Source organism: Psittacula echo, assembly GCF_963264785.1.
Source record: "Psittacula echo genome assembly, chromosome: 1".
NCBI lineage: Eukaryota > Metazoa > Chordata > Aves > Psittaciformes > Psittacidae > Psittacula > Psittacula echo.
This window is the reverse complement of record NC_137735.1, coordinates 84,125,734-84,144,565: the sequence shown is the minus strand read 5'-3', so window position 1 is coordinate 84,144,565 and position 18,832 is coordinate 84,125,734. Positions and strand designations below refer to the sequence as shown.

General features: G+C 46.3%; 2 protein-coding genes across 2 annotated transcripts; one reads left to right on the top strand and one right to left on the bottom strand.

The window, feature by feature from the left end:
* Window positions 1-346: 346 nt before the first annotated feature.
* On the bottom strand, window positions 347-9,414 carry LOC308229306 (killer cell lectin-like receptor subfamily G member 1; the record flags this gene model as incomplete). Its single annotated transcript, XM_080633261.1, has 5 exons — window positions 347-458; window positions 1,431-1,534; window positions 3,386-3,537; window positions 4,309-4,401; window positions 9,297-9,414. 5 exons carry the CDS (start codon window positions 9,412-9,414, stop codon window positions 347-349), a joined length of 579 nt encoding a protein of 192 aa, XP_080489387.1.
* A 2,738-nt stretch (window positions 9,415-12,152) lies between these two features.
* Window positions 12,153-18,162, top strand: M6PR (mannose-6-phosphate receptor, cation dependent). Its single transcript, XM_080633250.1, has 7 exons — window positions 12,153-12,348; window positions 13,595-13,765; window positions 13,960-14,132; window positions 14,223-14,332; window positions 14,538-14,668; window positions 15,632-15,758; window positions 16,296-18,162. Exons 2-7 carry the CDS (start codon window positions 13,596-13,598, stop codon window positions 16,416-16,418), a joined length of 834 nt encoding a protein of 277 aa, XP_080489376.1. The 5' UTR covers window positions 12,153-12,348; window position 13,595; the 3' UTR covers window positions 16,419-18,162.
* Window positions 18,163-18,832: the final 670 nt, after the last annotated feature.

Below are 18,832 nucleotides of genomic sequence, written 5' to 3'. Positions count from 1 at the left end.
AATGGAGGAATGGCCAGCTCACCCTCAGAGAGCTGAAGACCCAGCATCTGTTGTGACAAAAATTTTGTTTGCCCTTATAGGACACACAAGGCAAAGACTAGGCCAGGGAGTATGTTCCAGGTCTCATCTGGTCATAAACAGCAGTAAGCCAACACATGTTGATTGAGAATGGATCTACTGCTGATGATAACTCACCATTATGGGCAACAAACCCGTCCCTGCAAAACACCTTTGTGAGGGTGTGAAAGAGGCAAATCCTTGGTCTTGTGTAGACCTTTGGTTTGCAGGACAATGATCCACTTGTACCATTGAGGACACGGTTATGAGATGAAAATGCACATGGGATTTATCTAAGAGACTTCTCACAGATCCATGGAGCAGCAAATTCACAGCTGGAGGCCTGGAAGTGATCTTTCATCAGGACAGCACAACGTTGCACAGGGCTGTTAGAGAGGATGCTGCAAGAGACACGGAACAAAAATGAGACTGAGAGAAAATGCTGAGATATCTCCAGGAGGTGAGAAAGAAACAACATCTGATTTTGGAGGGTGGAGCCCAGAGGAAGTGAAAGAACCCAACCTCCAAAGGACAGCTGTTACAAAACAATATGTGCACCCAGAAAACCGTAAAACCCTGGAGATCACACATCTAAGTAAGTTTGCCACTGTGGAACTGAAATCATAACCAAACATGGACATGATGCCCTGACAGCGAAAGTGGTACCCACCATCATGAGAATGGCAGTGCTGAGAGTTTCATGGAAAGATCATAATCTCCACGGAGTTTGTAAGAAGAGAAAGCTGGATGTAAGAAGGGAACTAAACCAAGTTCTTAGAGTACCAACCTACTGACAGTGATCTTGAGAGAGTTTTCTCACTGGAGAAGTGTTAGACACTAACTAGTTTCCTTCACTGCCATAAAAGGGAAAGGGCCAGACAAAGTCACTGGACCAAATCATAATGTTTTCCCTCACGCAGAATGCTGAGTTTTGTCCAAGACTGAGCCAAAATTAAGGTTCTGACTTGGGCTGGCACCAGTAAAGCAGGAAAGGGCTGGGCCCTCGCACCCAGTGACACCATCACTGGCAGAATGGGTGCAAAGTGGCTAAATCCAGTTAAGTCAAGATGGACCATATGGTTTTCTGACTGAGCAACTGGGTGAGCAGTACAGGCAAACGATCGCTGATCTGAGCAGCTGGATGGAAGTAGAGAGTGAGATACTAACATTAGCCCTGCTTTTCACATGTACAATAACAGCCTTTACAAGGTGCAGGGCAGTAAAAAGTAGACCCTTTTGAGTTCAGTGCCATACATGTGACAATAAAATCTGCCCAGGAGGAAAGCTACTGAAATCTGACGCAGAAACTCTGGGCATTTTGGAACACCAGGCAATCTGAATTAGCACTGTTTTTAAAACACAATGAAACTCACTTGCTGCCATTGAATATAGAGCCATCTTCCCAAATCCATCCAGAGCCTGTGCTGTTCCTCAGTCCAATCCAGAAACATTCTGGTTGAATACTCTTGAACAGCTCCTAGAAATGGTGATGAATTACAAAGTGACTAATGAAAGGCAGGCTGAAAAAGGAGGTAAAGATATGTAAATAGAACAGAGAGCAAGACTTGCCTGACTATTTCATAAATGGCTGACAATATCGCTTCTCCACACCACCTAATCAGGAAGATCAGCCCAGCAAATCATGACTGGAATAAAAACTATGCGTACACTCACAAGGAAGTAAGAGTGCTTTCAAGTGTCCTAGACAGATTCTTCAAAGGCCATTTCTCAGGGCAACATATGTGAGCCAACTGCACCCCAGTTTCCTGAAGTATCCTACACTTTATGTAGGAGCATATGCTTATTAGTATTGATGCTTTACCATACAGCTAGCTAGCAAGCTAATACAGAGTATTAGCAATTAAAGGTAAAATCAGGTCAGGGCAGGATGTGCAGGAACTGGCAGATCTGCCTAAAACCCCAGGACCAATGCTCTTTACATTTTACACAAACATTCCTCCTACGTGTTTTCAATATTCATTTCCTTTTGCCTAACCTTTAACTCCTGCTTACTGTTTAAAGGTGAAGCCTGCAACCGAAACTCAGCCCTGAAGTAAATCCCCTCCTTAAAAATAAAAAGGGATAAAAACAAAAGAGAGAACCTTGTTCACATTTGTAAAGGAACTAAACAACAGCAACCTTTCAGTGTATGGCTGGCATCCATTCTTCCATCTTTATCTCCTGCTGCCATAAACAAAGCCTCACAGCAGACATCTTCACACAGAAGCATTAACAAAGTGGTAAACTTGGTAAAGTGATGGGAATAGGAGTAACTTGAGGAATGCTTGATTGTTGCTGGTGGTTTGGAGGTGACTGCTTCCCTGATGAAGGGAAGCTGAACTAGCTAGGAGAGTCTTGCTAACATAAGGAAGTCTGAGCAGGGACAATGGGTAACACTCTAGTAGCAGAGACAGCAGTACGAAAGCAGCTGGACCAGGGAGGCTTTCTTCACGGAGAGAAATGGGTAATGTGGGGAAGACAGGTATTTCCCAAGGAATCAGGATTTGCTTAAGCAAGCATGAGAGGCTGGTACATAGTTCCAGTTGAGCAGAAACATGGCTTTGTAAGCTCCCACAGAACACCATACAATGCAACTTCTGTCCAGGGGCTGGAAACTGTCCACGTTCAGTGGACCTGAGCTAATAAGTCCTGGCTTGCACAAAACCAATCAGGTACTTCTGCTCTACTTAGGCAGATGTGCCTCACCTTCCCAGTGATCAGCTTTACCCATTTCTTCTGTGGTCATACATGCCACTGCCCTCAGTGAGCACCTACTAGAAAATGAGCAGTGTTAACAGACGGTTTCTGATTCCAGCAGCATAAGAATGCTTTTGGCAGAGAGGGGAAGTAAGCACTGAAAACAGACTGAGAAAGAAATATCTATGCACAGACAGTGGCAAAGGTCGCTAAGCAGGAGGAGCTGGAGTGGCTGCAGGGAAGAAAGGCATCATTTTTGCAGAGGGAGGATCTCTGGAGAGTGCGGCTGTACTGGTTTGTAGGCAATGAGTACAGTGACTGCACAGTCTTTTCCTGTAATCATTTGTAACACCCGTGCTGGGGATAGAAGGGAGGTGGAGAGGGATGGTGGAGAAGGCTGTCTCCTAACATCCTTTATACAGCGACCATCACCTCTCCATTTTGCTGCTTTGCCTGCTGAGAACATCTAAGGTGTACACTGAAACTGGAAGTGCTCTATAACATCACAGTCGTAAATCTTTCGTCTCCTTTAAAGACAAAACATTGCCAGATTGACAGTACTGCTTGGATGTCAGTCGCTGAGGTATCTGCAAGGAAACTGAAGGTCCTCAGAGAATAAGAAAACCATTACCATTTCCCAAGTATCACTGATCACTAGGAGATGAGCTCCCTGTGCCCCGCAGGACTGCCGGCTGGAATGCCAGTCCTTCTTCTGCTTGGAGAAGGAGTAGCAGCTCCCTCTGTAGGCGACCCACTGCTCAGGGCAGCGTGGCTGGGAGTTACCTGTAAAGAATCAAAGTACCAGCTTTTCTCTACCATTAACCAACAGAAAGACAATTGTCAGCAAGGATCTGCTGAAAAGCAGCTCTTCTGGATATCTGCAGTGCAGACAACACAAGTGAGGAAAAGCATCTAAAAATAACAGTGTGTGAACACTGAACTTCAGATCTTCTCTGCAATTTCCAGGTATTTGTACAAGTCACATGCACTCTGATGCTGGTGCAACACTGCCCGCTTCTCCCCCGCCCCAATGCCACCGGGTTTCCTCTGAACTGCTCAAGGTACCTAAGAACCAAAATTGGCTATCTGAAAGCAGACAGCATTCTAGGTGTGCAAAAAGTAAGGGGAAAAAATGACATCATTCTGTGGGTAAAGTGTGATCATCACACTTAAGTTGAACGAATTTTAAGCAACAAACAGTAGGTTCTTCCACATAGTCTGGCACCTTCTGCATGCATGCAGAAGTGTTACAGACCTTGTATCTTTAATCTGTAGTATACCACTGTAATTGCTGCAGACAAGTCTACAGAAAACTTTCAGTATCTTTCACTGTTCTTTGCAACAGGATCTGAAATGGGTTGCCTGGGGTCTGCATAAGGAGTATATTCTTCACAATATTCTGGATAGGCAGTTGGTACCTAAGGCTAGTAGAAACCTAGAATGGCTTCTGGTTTAACCCCACATATGGAATTCAGGATCTGAGCTCCTGTGTTTAGATGAATCTGTGGTCTTTGCTGATGGTTGCTTATCCTCAGCACCCCTTTGTGCACTTACTCATCTTCCATATCAAAGCAATCGCTAGGGAGATGCTCAGGATCCCAAAGCCTATAGCCAAGCCTGGCACAACTTCTGGCCACAGACAGGGAGCTGTAAAAGAGACAAGAAACCATAGTAAACAGGAGCAACATGAAAACTGACAGTGGTTTTACACAGTTTGCTTGTGCCCTGGGCATTTCCATGAGGAACTGAACTACTTAGAGACTGCTGTCTGTCTGCACTCTGCACATCACTGCCATCACTATCCCTGCCCACCTCCCTGGGAGCTCCTCACACCCCTGCCCACTGGACCAGGGCCTCATTTCCGCTGGGCTAGAAGCCATCATTCCTTGCCTGAGCTTCCCAGGAGGTTTATGTGTCTGAGCTTCCCAGGAGGTTTATGTGTCTGAGCTTCCCAGGAGGTTTATGTGTTTGCAGGTCAGCCACATCTCAGCCCCCACCTGTTTTATTAATCTTAATATGAGAGCTACAGACAACAGCACTTTCTAAAAAGCAATAGATGTGCAGCTAATGATTACTGATGTCGAGGAACCCAGGATTTCTCTGTGCTTCTCCCTTAAGCTTATCTACCACATCCTGCTCTTCTTGTGCTCCAGAACCTTCTATCCAAGTACAGCAACAAAGTCCCTGGTGAAGCTTACAAAATCTGAGGTGCTTCTCTCTCAGTCATGTCACAAGACCCAAAGAAACATATTTGCACTCCCAAAAAACGCTAGGAGTCTAAGGAATAAGATGGACAAAGGGGAAGGCTATCTTTAACCAAAGACACTACCACAGCAAGTATATCTAAAACTTGGTGGAAGAAGGGCTGTGAGCAGCATGCCATAGCAATAGCATAGGAAATACACAGGGAAGACAGATTGGGGTGTTCTCTCAAGCCAAATTAGAGTCAAATTAAGTTAAATAACTAACTGCATCAAGAAATAATAGTAACAGCATCCCCACAGACCAGGCAAATACTACTAAATGCACAGGGTTGGAATTATATTATGGGCTGCCAGACAAGGATGGTGATAGCACTCATGAACCAGAAAAAAAAAGCACAACCAAAAACCAACAGAGCAACTCTGAGGGAAGCCCAATGATGACAGATATCAATTGATCTCATTAAATTATGCAAATTCCATGTCAGGGCATGATGCTGAGACTGAATGCTTAGACACCGTCAACAGGCACCTCACAGAGCGGAGAGCCAAGAACCACAGAAAGCAAAGCAGCTCGTGACTGCCCTGAGTGGTGCTCAGGCCACCCTGCTCACCACGGCTCCATCCAGCAGCTTCTCTACCACAGTGAACACACATGCACTGAGATTCAACAGAGCCAAAATCCAGAAATAATAACAAAAAGGCACTGCGGTATAATGATTTCAGAATAGAAAACTACAGGAAAATGAGGACGTTTGTCAGAGATTTATCAGAAGGAATGGCTAAAAGAATAACATAGTTGCAAGCAGTAAAAGTGAAGACTTTCATTAGGGCCTCTTGGTGGAGGCTAAAAACACATGCACATCACGTATCAAGAATATTGTGGGAAGGACAAAGAAAGCCAGTGCTAAAACAGAAGGGGAAAGGACTTAACTTAAAAACAAGAATGAATCCTTTAAGCACTGGAAGCTTTGTCCAAATACAGAAACTAGACCAGGTCAATAAATTAATACAAATTAATCTAGTTTAACCTTAGAGTGTTCACCACTTTTAAGACCAGTTTCTGTTTTATAGTAATATGATCTTAGAATGGTTTGCAGGCTCACCTGGTTTTAACTGGTTTTAAGACCAGTTTCCCGATTATAGCAATATATTTAGACCCGCAGGTTTGGCTAAAAGAAGTTTCTAAGGTAACAAGGGAGAGCACGAAAGAGCTTCCCTGTGACATTCTTCTGGTAGAAAGATGTTTTCTAAGGTAAAGGTTTTGGCGCGCTTCCTGAAGCTTGCAGGATCTACTTGTAATTAAAAAATAGCAGCTTTACTTTTTTTATCGTTATTCCAGAACAAAACCCCATCTCTTTTCAGTTGCAAAATACAGACGACTTTTCAGCCACAACCTACTCCTCAGCTTCATGCAAGAGGACAATGGGAGAACTGAAGGACTTGAACTCTGTTCCTCTTGTAAAGTCACCTTTGTGTCTCTGATGACCTGGGTTTTGCCATCCGATTGAGCCTTCAGAGAATGCAGATAGGCAGAGGTTAAGAGGTAGGGTGGAGCTGTTTCTCTGCAGATTACAACTGAAAACTAAGCAAAAGAGGATAAATATCTGTTGAGACATAATTCTTTGTTCTGAGATCACATTTATGAGGATTTGCACTTCTGTTTTCCTTCCTCTCTTGCCTCTCAAAGAAGCTATTTCCTTCATCCTCCAGACAGCTGATCCTGATTTTAGGGAAAACTACTTCCAGGGATGACAGTCAGTGAAAGGGTTAATCTTTAAATGCCAGCACTGGGCACTGAAGCTGGTGCCTCCTGGCAATGAACAGAGCAGTTCACCCTCTATTGTTTCAAACCAATTGCAGAAAAAAAGGAAATGACTGAACTCAGCATCAAAACAAAATCCCAGGGCACCTCCACATCCAGAGCAATGGGAGAGTTCACTTCAGTCCTTAAAAGTGAAAAAATATGCCACTAGATAATTTGGGGAGGAAAAATGTGAAGTGGGAAAATCATATTGAAGTATTTGAGGAGAATTTAAGCCTCACTTGAACTTTAGTGATCAATCCAGGAAAGTGGAATTAAAAAGTCCATAAATCAAGATTTTTACTCCTTATGGAAGGGAGACCCTGCACTTCCCCCTTTTTAAAACAGGTTCAGGGGATTGTGCTTGATCCTCATCCCCAGGACTACATGTGAAGCTCTTCTAGAAGAGGATCAGAGAAGTATCTGAGATAAATTCAAAACAGAAGAGAGAAAACTGGATAGAGCATCCAGAAATATTTCCATGTAGTTGTCTGAGGAACTGTAGAAAAGTCTCCCCAATGGAAGGGAGAGGGAACCTTTTACCTTATGTAAATATCCAGTGTTATAACTTTCTAACATACAGAGCACCATGCTAGGTCTCCCAGTGCTCTGGAGAAGTGACTGTGCTAGGCTGCAAGCAACATGACCCAATATTTTTAGGTTTGGGAATCCAAATTCAGTTCAAAAACTGAAAACTGTTGGCATTTTGTAATTCAAGTCTTCTAGGACAGTCTGAAGGATATCTTTGAACTGCCCCCAATAGCTCACTCCCCTCAGCTCCTGCCTACGTCAGTATGGGAGTAGCATGACTACCTAGGGCAAAGGAGGAGAATTTGAGAAACAAGGATCCTGTCCTTGGCTACAGCACAGACCTGGTTATTGCTGTCACTACAAGGGTGCCACACAGGCTAACATTGTCTTAAGTGACTGCTAGACTGACATTTTGGTAGTGTGGCATATCTAAAGCTCTCTGGAAGCCAAACAGAAGACAACCAAAACAACTCTTCATTTTCAAGGAGTCCACAAGTGCCAAAAAGAGTTGGTTTGACCAGAAGACTGATCTGTACACCTGTGATATACTTGTAATACTGCATCACAGGGATGACTTGGTAGCAAATGCATGCATTTGAAAACAGAGATGAAATACCTGAGAGCATATCTCTCAAAAATAATGGAGGCAGGGACAGAGTTGAAAATAAAGATCTTCTAAAGAAAGGTATTTAAACTGTGCTCCCTAGGGACTCCTCACACGAAGAAGAGAGCTGGGAAATAATCAAATAATAAGTACAGAGAGTGTGTTAAAAGATCAGCTTCCTTATTTTATGCCCTAAGACTTCAGCTCAAAAAGATGAGGGTACATGAAGAAATTTGGAGAGGAGGAATATTAAGAACAAAACTGTAAAACATCTCAAGATGGCATTGGGTAATCTCCACCTCCAAGAGGGTGGGAGTGAACACAAATGGCAGAGAATGAAGGGATGCCCCTGTGTCTTCTGATGCAACAGAAAACACCATTTCTGATGCATGCAAAAGCAAGATTGCCTTCTAAGCAAATGGAGTGTGATTACCAGATAGGAACCTGGATTTCTGTGCTGGTTTTGTTTCCATAGTGCAACAAGTGACCAGGCAGCACTAACAATTACAGATATATGCAGTCATTCTGATCAGGGCATAGAATCTAGTATCCCACAGTGAGAGCCCCCTTGGTAATAACAACTTCGAAAAAAAGCTGAGGTAAAACATTAGTGTTGCAGCTAATGCAACACAACTTGTCTAAAGCACACAGGCGTTTAGAGGAAAAGCAATCAGCTCATGGGAAGGAGACACAAGGAATGATCACCAATGCAAAATCTCACTCTTCTAAGGCGGTATTTCTCAACTAAGGCAGAGAAATTGCTCAGTGTGACATTTGCAAGGCCTGAGCTGGGGGAATGGAGTGGAAATAAGGAAAGAGAAAATAGAAGGAAAGCACTAAGAAAATCTTCCTGATAGTAAAAGGCCCTGCAGAACTGGCTCAAGGCAAATGCTGAAAATTTGCTCACTGGCGGGTATGTAAAACCAGAACAGAGAAAACAGAGGAAAAAATGTATCACAGAAGAATCCTGCCGAGCCTCACCTCACGGGAGAGAGCCTGGATGATCTCATATGCCTTCTCTGTCTCTGATCTCTGATTAGCATACGCCTCTAATTTATCTGTACTCACATCTTGCCTGCCCTTCAAAGAACTATTGATGACAATCTCTTCTTGCTGACAAGCAGACAACTTCAAAACTGCAAACCTTTTTTGGAGAAAAGGATGCCTAGGTTGAACATCCTGGAGTAGCCACCGAAAGGGGACTGACAGAGAAAGGGAGGGAAAACAATGGAGGGGCTCTGATCCATTGGCTTTTGTCACATTAAAATACTCATGGTAGTTTTAGAACCAAAGCAAGAGCACCATAAGCAGGCACTCAAAATCGGCGGCCAGCTCGGAGTGTAGATCTTGCTTTTGCTCAATATAAAGTCCTTTGTTGACCTACCTCATGCAGCTTCCTTACCTTTTTTTTCTCGTGCAGCACTGGTCCTAGGCAGAGGAGTCTGAGAGAATCTGACAGACGTATAAATTATTTCCTCATTCTCTTCAGCTGCAGAAGTTTCTGATCTGCTTCCCTCCATGCCAAAGCAAAGACTGCGTATGACAAGATGTTTTGATCGACAAGATGTTGAGTGACAAGGCTCAACACCCGTAAAACAGGAAACCTGAGGCTACATTCAGAAGACAAGAAATGTGAATATGCAACCTCTATTTTCAGCTGCTCAAAGTAACCCAATCTACAACAGAATGGAAAGCAGTGGAAGTGTAACAACTTCAATTTCCTAACCTGATCATGGATGTCTTACGACCAGCCGTTAGTGGGAAGAAGTGATTAACCATGAAGTTCATGGGTATTCTAATTGTTGACAGTTCAAGAAGCTGTGATGACACTGCTGCAGTGACTGTGACAATGTGTGGTGCTCTGCAGAGCTCCTTCTCAGGACAGAAGCAGGCTGATAGCAAGACACAAGATTAAAAAGGTGAATAGCAAGAGTACAAGGTGAAAAACCACATAAGCAATGGCTACAGCAAACTGGCAGCCCAACTGCTGTCAAAAAGGAAGTAAAGTTGGACAGCATGAGTTTTAGAAGGAAGCCTTGTGAGCTTTGGACACTTCTGCTGGGAACTCTGTCTACACCCAGCACCCAGTGTGAATGTGCTCGAGGCACAGGCAGGCACTGAGAGCTGGCATCCCTCCAGATCCTCTGATTCAACATCTCAACAGTATGAGAGAGACATGGACATACTGGAGTCTAGCAATGGGTGACAAAGACTAGAGTGACAGGTAACAGGACTGGAACGTCAATCTTATGAGGAAAGGCTGAGAGAACTGGGACTGTCTAGTCTGGAGATGTTTTGAGGAGGATTTTGTTCATGTATATAAATACCTGAAGGGAGGGCACAAGAAGAGATAGACTCTTTCCAGTGGTACCCAGTGACAAGACAAAAGGCAATGGGCACAAACTGAAACACAGAAGGGTCCCTCTGAACATCAGGAAACACATTTTTACTGTGAGGGTGATTGGACACTGGCACAGGCTTCATGGACAGTTGTCTGGACACGGCCCTGGGCAACTGGCTATAGATGGCCCAGCTTGAGCAGGGCATTGAACCAGGTGACCTTGAGAGGAACCTTCCAAACTCATTCATCCTATGACTCTGTGGCCAGCAATAACAGGAAGGGCTAGCCTCCTTCTGAAGGAGCTGTTGTGGTTTAAACCCAGCTGGCAACTAAGTACCATGCAGCTGCTCATTCACCCTCCTCCTCCCACAGTGGGGTAGGAGGAGAATTGGGAAAAAGGTAAAACCCAGGGGTTGAGATAAGAACAGTTTAATAATACAATATAATAATAATAATAATAATAAAATACTAATAAATACTAATACTGAAAAGGGAAATAACGAGAGAGAGAAAACTAAAAAGAAAAATAACCAGGAGTGATGCACAAAACAGTTGCTCACCACCAGCAGACCAATACCCAACCAGACCCAAGCAGTGATTGGTCCCTTCCAGTTTATACACTGGGCATGACGTGCTGTGGTATGGAATACCCCTTTGGCTAGTTTGGGTCAGGTGTCCTGTCTCTGCTTCCTCCTGGTTTCCCATGCCCATCCTTATTGACGGAGCCTGAGACTGGTAAGTCCTTGATCAGGGTAAGTGCTACTGAGCAACAACTAAAACATCAGAGTGTTTTCAGCATTAATCTCAGACTAAAGCCAAACCACAGCACTGCACCAGCTACTGGGAGGAAAATCAACTCTATCCCAGCCAAAACCAGGACAGTAGTAAAGGCTGACCATTGGTATCATTCAAGCTGTGCCTAGGGAAATTTAGACTGGATATTAGGAAAAATTTCTCCCCTGAAAGGACCGTCAAACACTGGAGCAGGCTGCCCAAGGGAAGTGGCTGAGCCGCCATCCCTGGAGGTATTTGAGAGTCATGTATCTGTCCCCTCAAACAAGTGCCTTCTCTAGCATGTTGACAAGTTCACTAAATCCAGCATTTTTTTCTTGATGAAAAGATGCAACAGCCTCAGAGCTCTGGCAAACAACATCTGTCACGTGGAGATGAACCAAGGAGGACCTGCTCTTGCAGGGGGGTTGGACTAGATGATCTTTTGAGGTCCCTTCCAACTCTTGGGATTCTGTGATTCTGTGACCGAGGACACAAAGCAGTTTTATGAGGAGTGGTCTCCCTTGCTTGGCAGTGCACAGTGGGGAGCAGCCATGTTCTGCTGCTGCCTTCGACAGGGGAAGATCCGGTAATGGCTGGCTGCCGCTGGGAAGCCCGCCTTTTCACCGGTCTGCACAAGTCAGCGCGGGAGCCCGGCGAGCAGCTCCAGAGCCCTGCGGGCCCCGTGACTCCCACGCTGTCGCTCCGCAGGCTGCAGCCACATGTCCCGGCGCTTCACGGCGAGGGGCAGGGCGAGCGGCGAGCCGTGCTTCCCCGCCGTTGGGCGAGCGGCTCCCGCCTCCAGCTGCGCTCTGCACTGGCTGCCGGGTGGGGGGCTCGCCGCCGGACGCGACTGAACTTCCCTCTGCGGACCTTCATCGGTCATTGGAAGAGAAGCGAGCGGAGGCGGGATCTCCGCGCCTTTTCTCACCCCCCCATTTGATGGAGAAGAAGAGGTGGGCTCCAGCACCGCCCCGTCATAGGCTGGAGCGGGCCTTAGGAGCCGCCCCTTTCCACCGCCGCTCTTCATTCGCTGAGGAACCGCCAGTGAGCGCGGCGATCCCGCGGCACTCGGGTTCCTACTGGCGGAGAGTGCCAGTTCCGCCACGCCCTTCCTGCTTCCGGTTGGTGGGGTGGGCCAGGGGAGCCGGCGGGGGCCACGGGGGAAGCCGGTGCAGCCCGGCGCTGTCCGCGCCTGCGGTTCTCGGGCCGTCCCGGCACCCCCGGCGGCGCAGCATGGGATGCCCTTGAGCGGCTGATCGCTCTTCCCTAGGGGCGGCCTTGCCCGTGCCCGTGCCTGTGCGAGGTGGGGGGAGGCCGGGCGGGGCCGGGCCGGCAGCAGGTGGGTGCGGCGGCGCGGGGTCGGCGGGTTGGGCTACGGCGGCGGACGGGAGGGGGAGGGCGGGGGATGGCACCGAGGCTCCTGGAGCCGCCGCGGGGCTGAAACAGCGCCCTGACCAGGGCGGGCGGCGCCGTCCCAGCGGCGGGCACGGCTCAGGCAGCGGTAACCGGTCAGGGGAGCAGCGCCGCCGCATCCGTCCCTTTTTACTTCAGGCTGAGTGCGAGGGAAGCGTTTGCCAGCGCTGTGACCGGCGCAGCCGCGGCTAGTGCCAAGGGCAGGGTTCTGCTTTTAGGCTTACGAGACGAATCACGAGTTCCTCAGGCTTCCTCATTTCAGCGTAACTAACCTTGTCCTCTGTGACCTCCGTGGCGATCGGAGAGCTGGCTGGGTAGTAGTAGCCCTGCAGGAGCTGGGGGCTCACTGTTAGGTGCTGCAGACAGGCTGTTTCTCAGGCAGGTGCTGTCTGCTGCGGCCATGTGTTTGCTCATTTGCGGGTCTGTCAACCCTCAGCATCTGGAGCTTTACTGAAGTCTGCAGTGGGAGAAGCTGAGGGAAATCTGTTGCATCACTGTGGTTGGCTGGTGCAATCACTGAACGTTTCATATGTGATTTTTAGTGTGAGCTGGAGGCCAAATTTCTAGATTTCATTAGTGTCTTCATTACTGCATCTTCCATGGGATGTCTCAGTGTCCTCCTTCCCTTCTTCCCCTGTATAAACAGAATAAAACTGTACTGTGAAGTTGCAGCTTATAGTTATTAAACTTTCAGATTCTCAGCTAAAGTAGTAGTAAAAAGGTATCATAATTATGATTATTAAGACTAAGGCACTTGAACAAACAGATCCCGACTAATCGCAGTGGCTCTTCCCTCCAAGCTCTTCACAAAGAGCTGCTAAGATTAGAGGCCTGGTTAATCATTTTCTGCTGACTGGTTTCTCAGTGCAGTGCAGTAACCAACAATAGCTTGTGCCTGAAACTTACTCCAGCGGTCAGCCTGCTGGGCTTAACAGCAAAACTTGTTGTGGTCCTGAGGCAAAATTGAGCAGAGAATCCCAAAATCGGCCCAGTGAACAGCTTGGCTACACAAGTGATTGAGATTTAGTTTCTGGGACCTGTTTCTAGATTCTGACTTCTTTTTGCAGTCAGGACTGTGGGAGTGGCCAGTCATTGACCCTGTGACCCTAAAGTTAGTTTGCAGGGGGCTAAACCAGTTAATCCTCTGTGTTCTCTGTGATGTGCATGCCCAGGATGTCATCACCTTGCCATACCTCTGCGGTGCTGGTAGTTTTTATGGCCCTTGCTGTTGTGGGGGCTGAACAGTCAAAAGAGAGGAGCTGCGATGTGATCGGTGATGAAAGCAGCGAGTCGCAAATGGAAAGAGCCCTGCTGAAGAAACTGGAGCCCCTGAGCCCATTGAGGTACAGTACAACAACCTGGAGCTGTGCAGTGGCTCCCTGAGGCCAACAGGAGAGGAGGACTTGGGGCCAGACTGCAGAATGGGCTTCCCTGTTACTATGGGTGGTGACTGGCCTCCAGGTCTCAAATGTCTACTGCTCTGGGCCTTGTTCCTTGTAATCCTGTGAGCTGTCTGTTCTGTCCTCCCCCTGCTCAGGTTTAACGTGACTGTGGAGAAGGGCAAAACAGAAAACTACGTCTACCATTTCAGAGTGTGCAGGGAGGTCAACAGCACTTTACACGATTTTGGTGGCCTGGTGCAAACAGATAGACAGAATGGGAAGACCACAGTGATAGGAAGAATCAATGAAACCCAGGTCTTCAATGGAAGTAAGAGTCCGCTCAATATTTGTCTTACTCAGGATCTGCCTTTTGTCTCCTGATCTGAATTTGCAGCGTGTATTGTTTCTCTTTTGGCAGGTGACTGGATCATGCTGATTTATAAAGGAGGTGATTCATATGGCAGGCACTGCAGTGGTGAGAAGAGAAGAGCTGTGATAATGATTTCTTGCAAGCAGGGAGTTACAGCAGTAAGTGACACATGAGGTGGGAGAGGAGCAGGAGGCTGCCAGACAGATGGTTGATAAGCAGAAGGGCTTTGAGGAGGCAGCAAGGTTTTCTTCTGTCCTCCAGTGTCTGTTGTGTAGCTGCACTAACAGTGATAAAAGTGTTTTCTGGTGAAGTTCAGCATGCCTGGGCACATTTTCACATGACTTCACTTTTCCCAAATTGCAGAGTTCATTCAGCATTATTTCAGAAGAGCGGGAAAAGGAGCAGGAGTGTTTCTACCTCTTTGAGATGGACAGCAGTGTGGCTTGTCCAGCTGAAGATTCCCACCTCAGTGTTGGCTCCATTTTACTGATCACGTGAGTCATTGGAAGAGCTGCTCGTGTCTAGGCCATAATCCCCAGTGCCATTTAGAAACACACCAAATACTGCACTAAACTGGGTAATTGTAGTGTACCTGCCCACAGCCACCACTGGATGTTACTATTCTTCTGAACAAAAGATCTTGCTCAGGGCATGATAGTGTCCTCAACATAAGAAGGACATGCAGCTGTTGGAGCAAGTCCAGAGGAGGCCACCGGGATGATCAGGGGCTGGAGGACCTCCCGTACAAAGACAGGCTGAGAAAGTTGGGGCTGTTCAGCCTGGAGGAGAGAAGGCTGCGTGGAGACCTCATAGCAGCCTTCCAGTATCTGAAGGGGGCCTACAAGGATGCTGGAGAGGGACTCTTCATCAGGGACTGTAGTGACAGGACAAGGGGTGATGGATTTAAACTGAAACAGTGAAAGTTCAGGTTAGATATAAAGAAGAAGTTCTTTACTGTGAGGGTGGTGAGGCACTGGCACAGGTTGCCCAGAGAAGTGATGAATGCTCCATCCCTGGCAGTGTTGAAGGCCAGGTTGGACAGAGCCTTGGGTGACATGGTCTAGGGTGAGGTGTCCCTGCCCATGGCAGGGGGGTTGGAACTCCATGCTCTTACAACCTTAACTATTCTGTGATGCTGCAGAGCTGCTTTGTTCCCTGTCAACATCCTCCTTCATATTTTAGACAAGAGCATGGAAGATACTACTTCATAAAACCGTACAACAGCTCTTTGCCAGAGTTGGGAATGCAGACCAGCTTGACTCATTTCCTCTGTGCTTATTAGAGGCACTACTTTATGTAATGCTGCTGAAAGATTATACCAGCAGATCAGTAATTTGGGGGCCTTTTCTGGCCTCTGTTTACAGCTTTGTTACTGAGTGGTGGTCAGCTACTTGCTTCAATACCAATTTGAAGGTGGCTCAATTTCCTCAGCTTTGACTTTTAATTATACCCTCCAGGTTTGCTTCACTGATTGCAGTCTACATCATTGGTGGGTTCCTTTACCAGCGCCTTGTAGTGGGAGCAAAGGGCATGGAGCAGTTTCCTCACTTTGCCTTCTGGCAAGACCTGGGCAACTTGGTAGCGGTGAGTAAAAATCCCCATATATTCCCAGCCAGGTTCATATATCAGGACAGGAGAAAATGGCATCTGCCTTGCCGTTGTGGCCTGTGTTCTCAGGTAGACATACCACCAGGGTAGTGTACCTTGAAGCAGAAGAAAAGAATGTGTTTTATTTTTCTGAAGTACTCTATTTTTTAATTATTGCCAAGACTGATTAGCTGCCAGTATCCTGCAATTACAACGTAACAGACTGAAATACATGCTCAGTCGAGGTTAACACTTTCCAGCTAGGGACTCTGAAATGTTATGTCCAACTACCTGAAACACTTCCTTGGGCAGTGCCATTGATCAGCCCAGCATTGCTGCATGCTGTTTGTCAGTATGCCTAGAGCTTTCAGGACCAAGTAGGATGTTTGTAATGTGTGCTTCTCTTGTCAAGATAAATTTTGGGGACCTGTCCCATACAGCATAAGACAACAGAGAAATGGCAGCAGCTGCTTTGCTTTGGGTGCCGAGTCAATTGCCTGCAGTCTGATTCTGCTACAATATCCTGTGTTGCAGGATGGCTGTGACTTTGTCTGCAGATCCAAGCCTCGAAACACACCAGCCGCATACCGCGGGGTGGGTGACGACCAGCTGGGTGAGGAGTCGGAGGAGAGGGATGACCACTTGCTACCAATGTGATCAGCTTTCAACACTGAGTTCTTTTCTCCCCATCTCCCCAGTTTAGCTGGGCATCTCCCAGCCAGTTCTCCTTCTCTCACTCTGATTTTCTTTACACTTTGCTTTTGCTGTCTCTGATGCGCCAAGTCCCATGGATGCCTCTGGGTGCGAACAGAACTGGTCCGTGGTGGCATGTTTTGTTAATATGATGCTGGTTTAGGTTTTTAAAAATGCAGCAGAGCTGAGGGGAGAAAGTGCTGAGAGTTGAGAGAGGATGGCAAGAAAGCAATTCGAGTGTTCATCATGGGAGAGAAATCACCAAAAGATAAAAAGAACCATGGGTGGGTGCAGAAAGAGGAAGGAGGCCATGGGTTAAAACAGCTGAGACTGCAGGAGGGATCTTTTGTGTCTTCCCTCTCACCCCTAAGGTTTACAGGATCTGTAAGACACTGGAATTCCTTTTCTTTGAATGCATTTTCAGTTTTTCTAGCTTTTGCACTGCTTCTGCCAGCATAACCTGCAGCATGCTCTATGCCAGACTCTTTGGGGGTGGAGGAGGCATTGGCACCTCTGCAGTATTTTCTTTTTCTTAATGGCAGTATGTTGAAGAGTACACACCAGTTTCTTTCAACAGGTATAAAGGGATGCATGCCATCCTAATTGAGAAGAGGCAATGCTAAAAAGAGTTAAATAGTCTCATGAATTTCCAGTTCAGTCACAATATTGTCTTGGCTTTCTCAAATCATTGAGAAGCAAAAGGAAATAATGTGCTGCTAAGTAAAGGGAACATTTGCTGAAACTCACATGAAGGCACAATGAAACAGGTAGCTGCCACTCAAGTTCTAAGCTTCCTGAGGTGACTGCCCACACAGCTCAGTCACTGTCAGCATTGTGATTACATGCTCTCCAAAAGTTCCTTGTTTGGCAGAGGGTTTTCCCAGGAGGCTACCAGAATATAAAAAAGAAACCATAGAAGCCAAGGATAAGAATGCTCTAGTGTAATAAAAATCTGCGTAAGGGACTCTTGCACTGCCAGTGTCAGCTTTCATAAATCATTGTCCCTCAAACATGGTACAGATGGTACTTAGATACTGCTGCTGGCTGGGAGTGAGAGAGACCTCTTCCTGGGGCCCTGGTGAAAAGCAGATACAGCCAAGTTGCAGGACTTCAGGAACTTGGCACCTTGATTCTTAATTGCTTTTTATTTCAGGAGCTATACTCTTTAAGTGATCCCATTCTGCCCTATTCTAGACTGGCACGAACTGCCCTCAGTCTTGAGGGCAGAGACTGTGAATAAGCAAGCCACTACTGTTAACAGCAGAATACAGACAAGGTTTATATATCTGTAATACTGGCAAAGCAGTCTGAATGGTGACATTGAGGGGAAAGGGGTTGCCCTGCTTTCTTACTGGGTTTGGAGTGGGCAAACAGCTCCTGCTTTCTTTGACTTTTGTTACAGTCTCAATCTTCCTTATAACATGGGAAAAATAGGAAGTCACTAAGTCTGTTATTACTGGTTTTCATGGTGGTGTTTAAGGTAATTTTTTTTGTACAAAACACAAATTTCAAAAATAAAATTAAAAAAAAAAACCAAACCCAAAGCTGGTGAAGTGTTGTGCTGCTGTAACAAGAGCTTTCTGTAGTACCAGAGCATCTTTCTTACCCAAAGGTGAAGGGTCCTTAGTGGGTGGTGCCTTGTGCCTGAACTACTCTTTCCCAGAACAGGTCTCTTCTTGTTAGTACATGATTTTTTGCTGCCACCTCGTAGGGCTTAAGAGGGAGTGGTATACACTGCTTTAGAAGCTCAGGTAGGTAAGGGATGGGAAAAGGTTCCTATGCTCTGTATCTTTCTGCAACAATAAAAAGAGAAATTAACTTTTAGCAAGCCAGACCTGCAAAGCCTGAACAAGGTTTGTTTTGTGGTTTTTTTATTAAGAACATTGTATATGAAATGAAACCTCATTTGACTGAAATAAAATCCAGTCCTCAGAAGCAGTAGTACTGCAGGCAGGTTAGCTGCCTGCCTACCCTGCCACGGGTCAAACTGAATTGGATTTTTATCACACCCAGCCTGCTAAGGATAAAATACTTCAAGGACAGCCTTCCTCAGCTGATTGGTGTTAAGAGATTCTAACATCCCTCTTCCCTACCCCCAAATTATATCAGACCAAATAGTGTTATCAGAGTGCAGCTTCTTTTGGGCCTATTTTCATTCAAGAAGCCTCAGAAGTTCTCTTTCACACGAACAAAGGCATTATTAGAGTGAGATTCAACAGTACACTTAAGACTAGAAAGCTGCTGCCACATTTTATCCATCTTCTAAGCCATTTCTCTCCTCTCTAAGATGGGTCAATAAAGAGCCAATTCCAAACATCTGTAGTGTTTTCCTACCTATACTATTAGGCCTCCCATGTAACCACAGCGTTCCTGCAGCC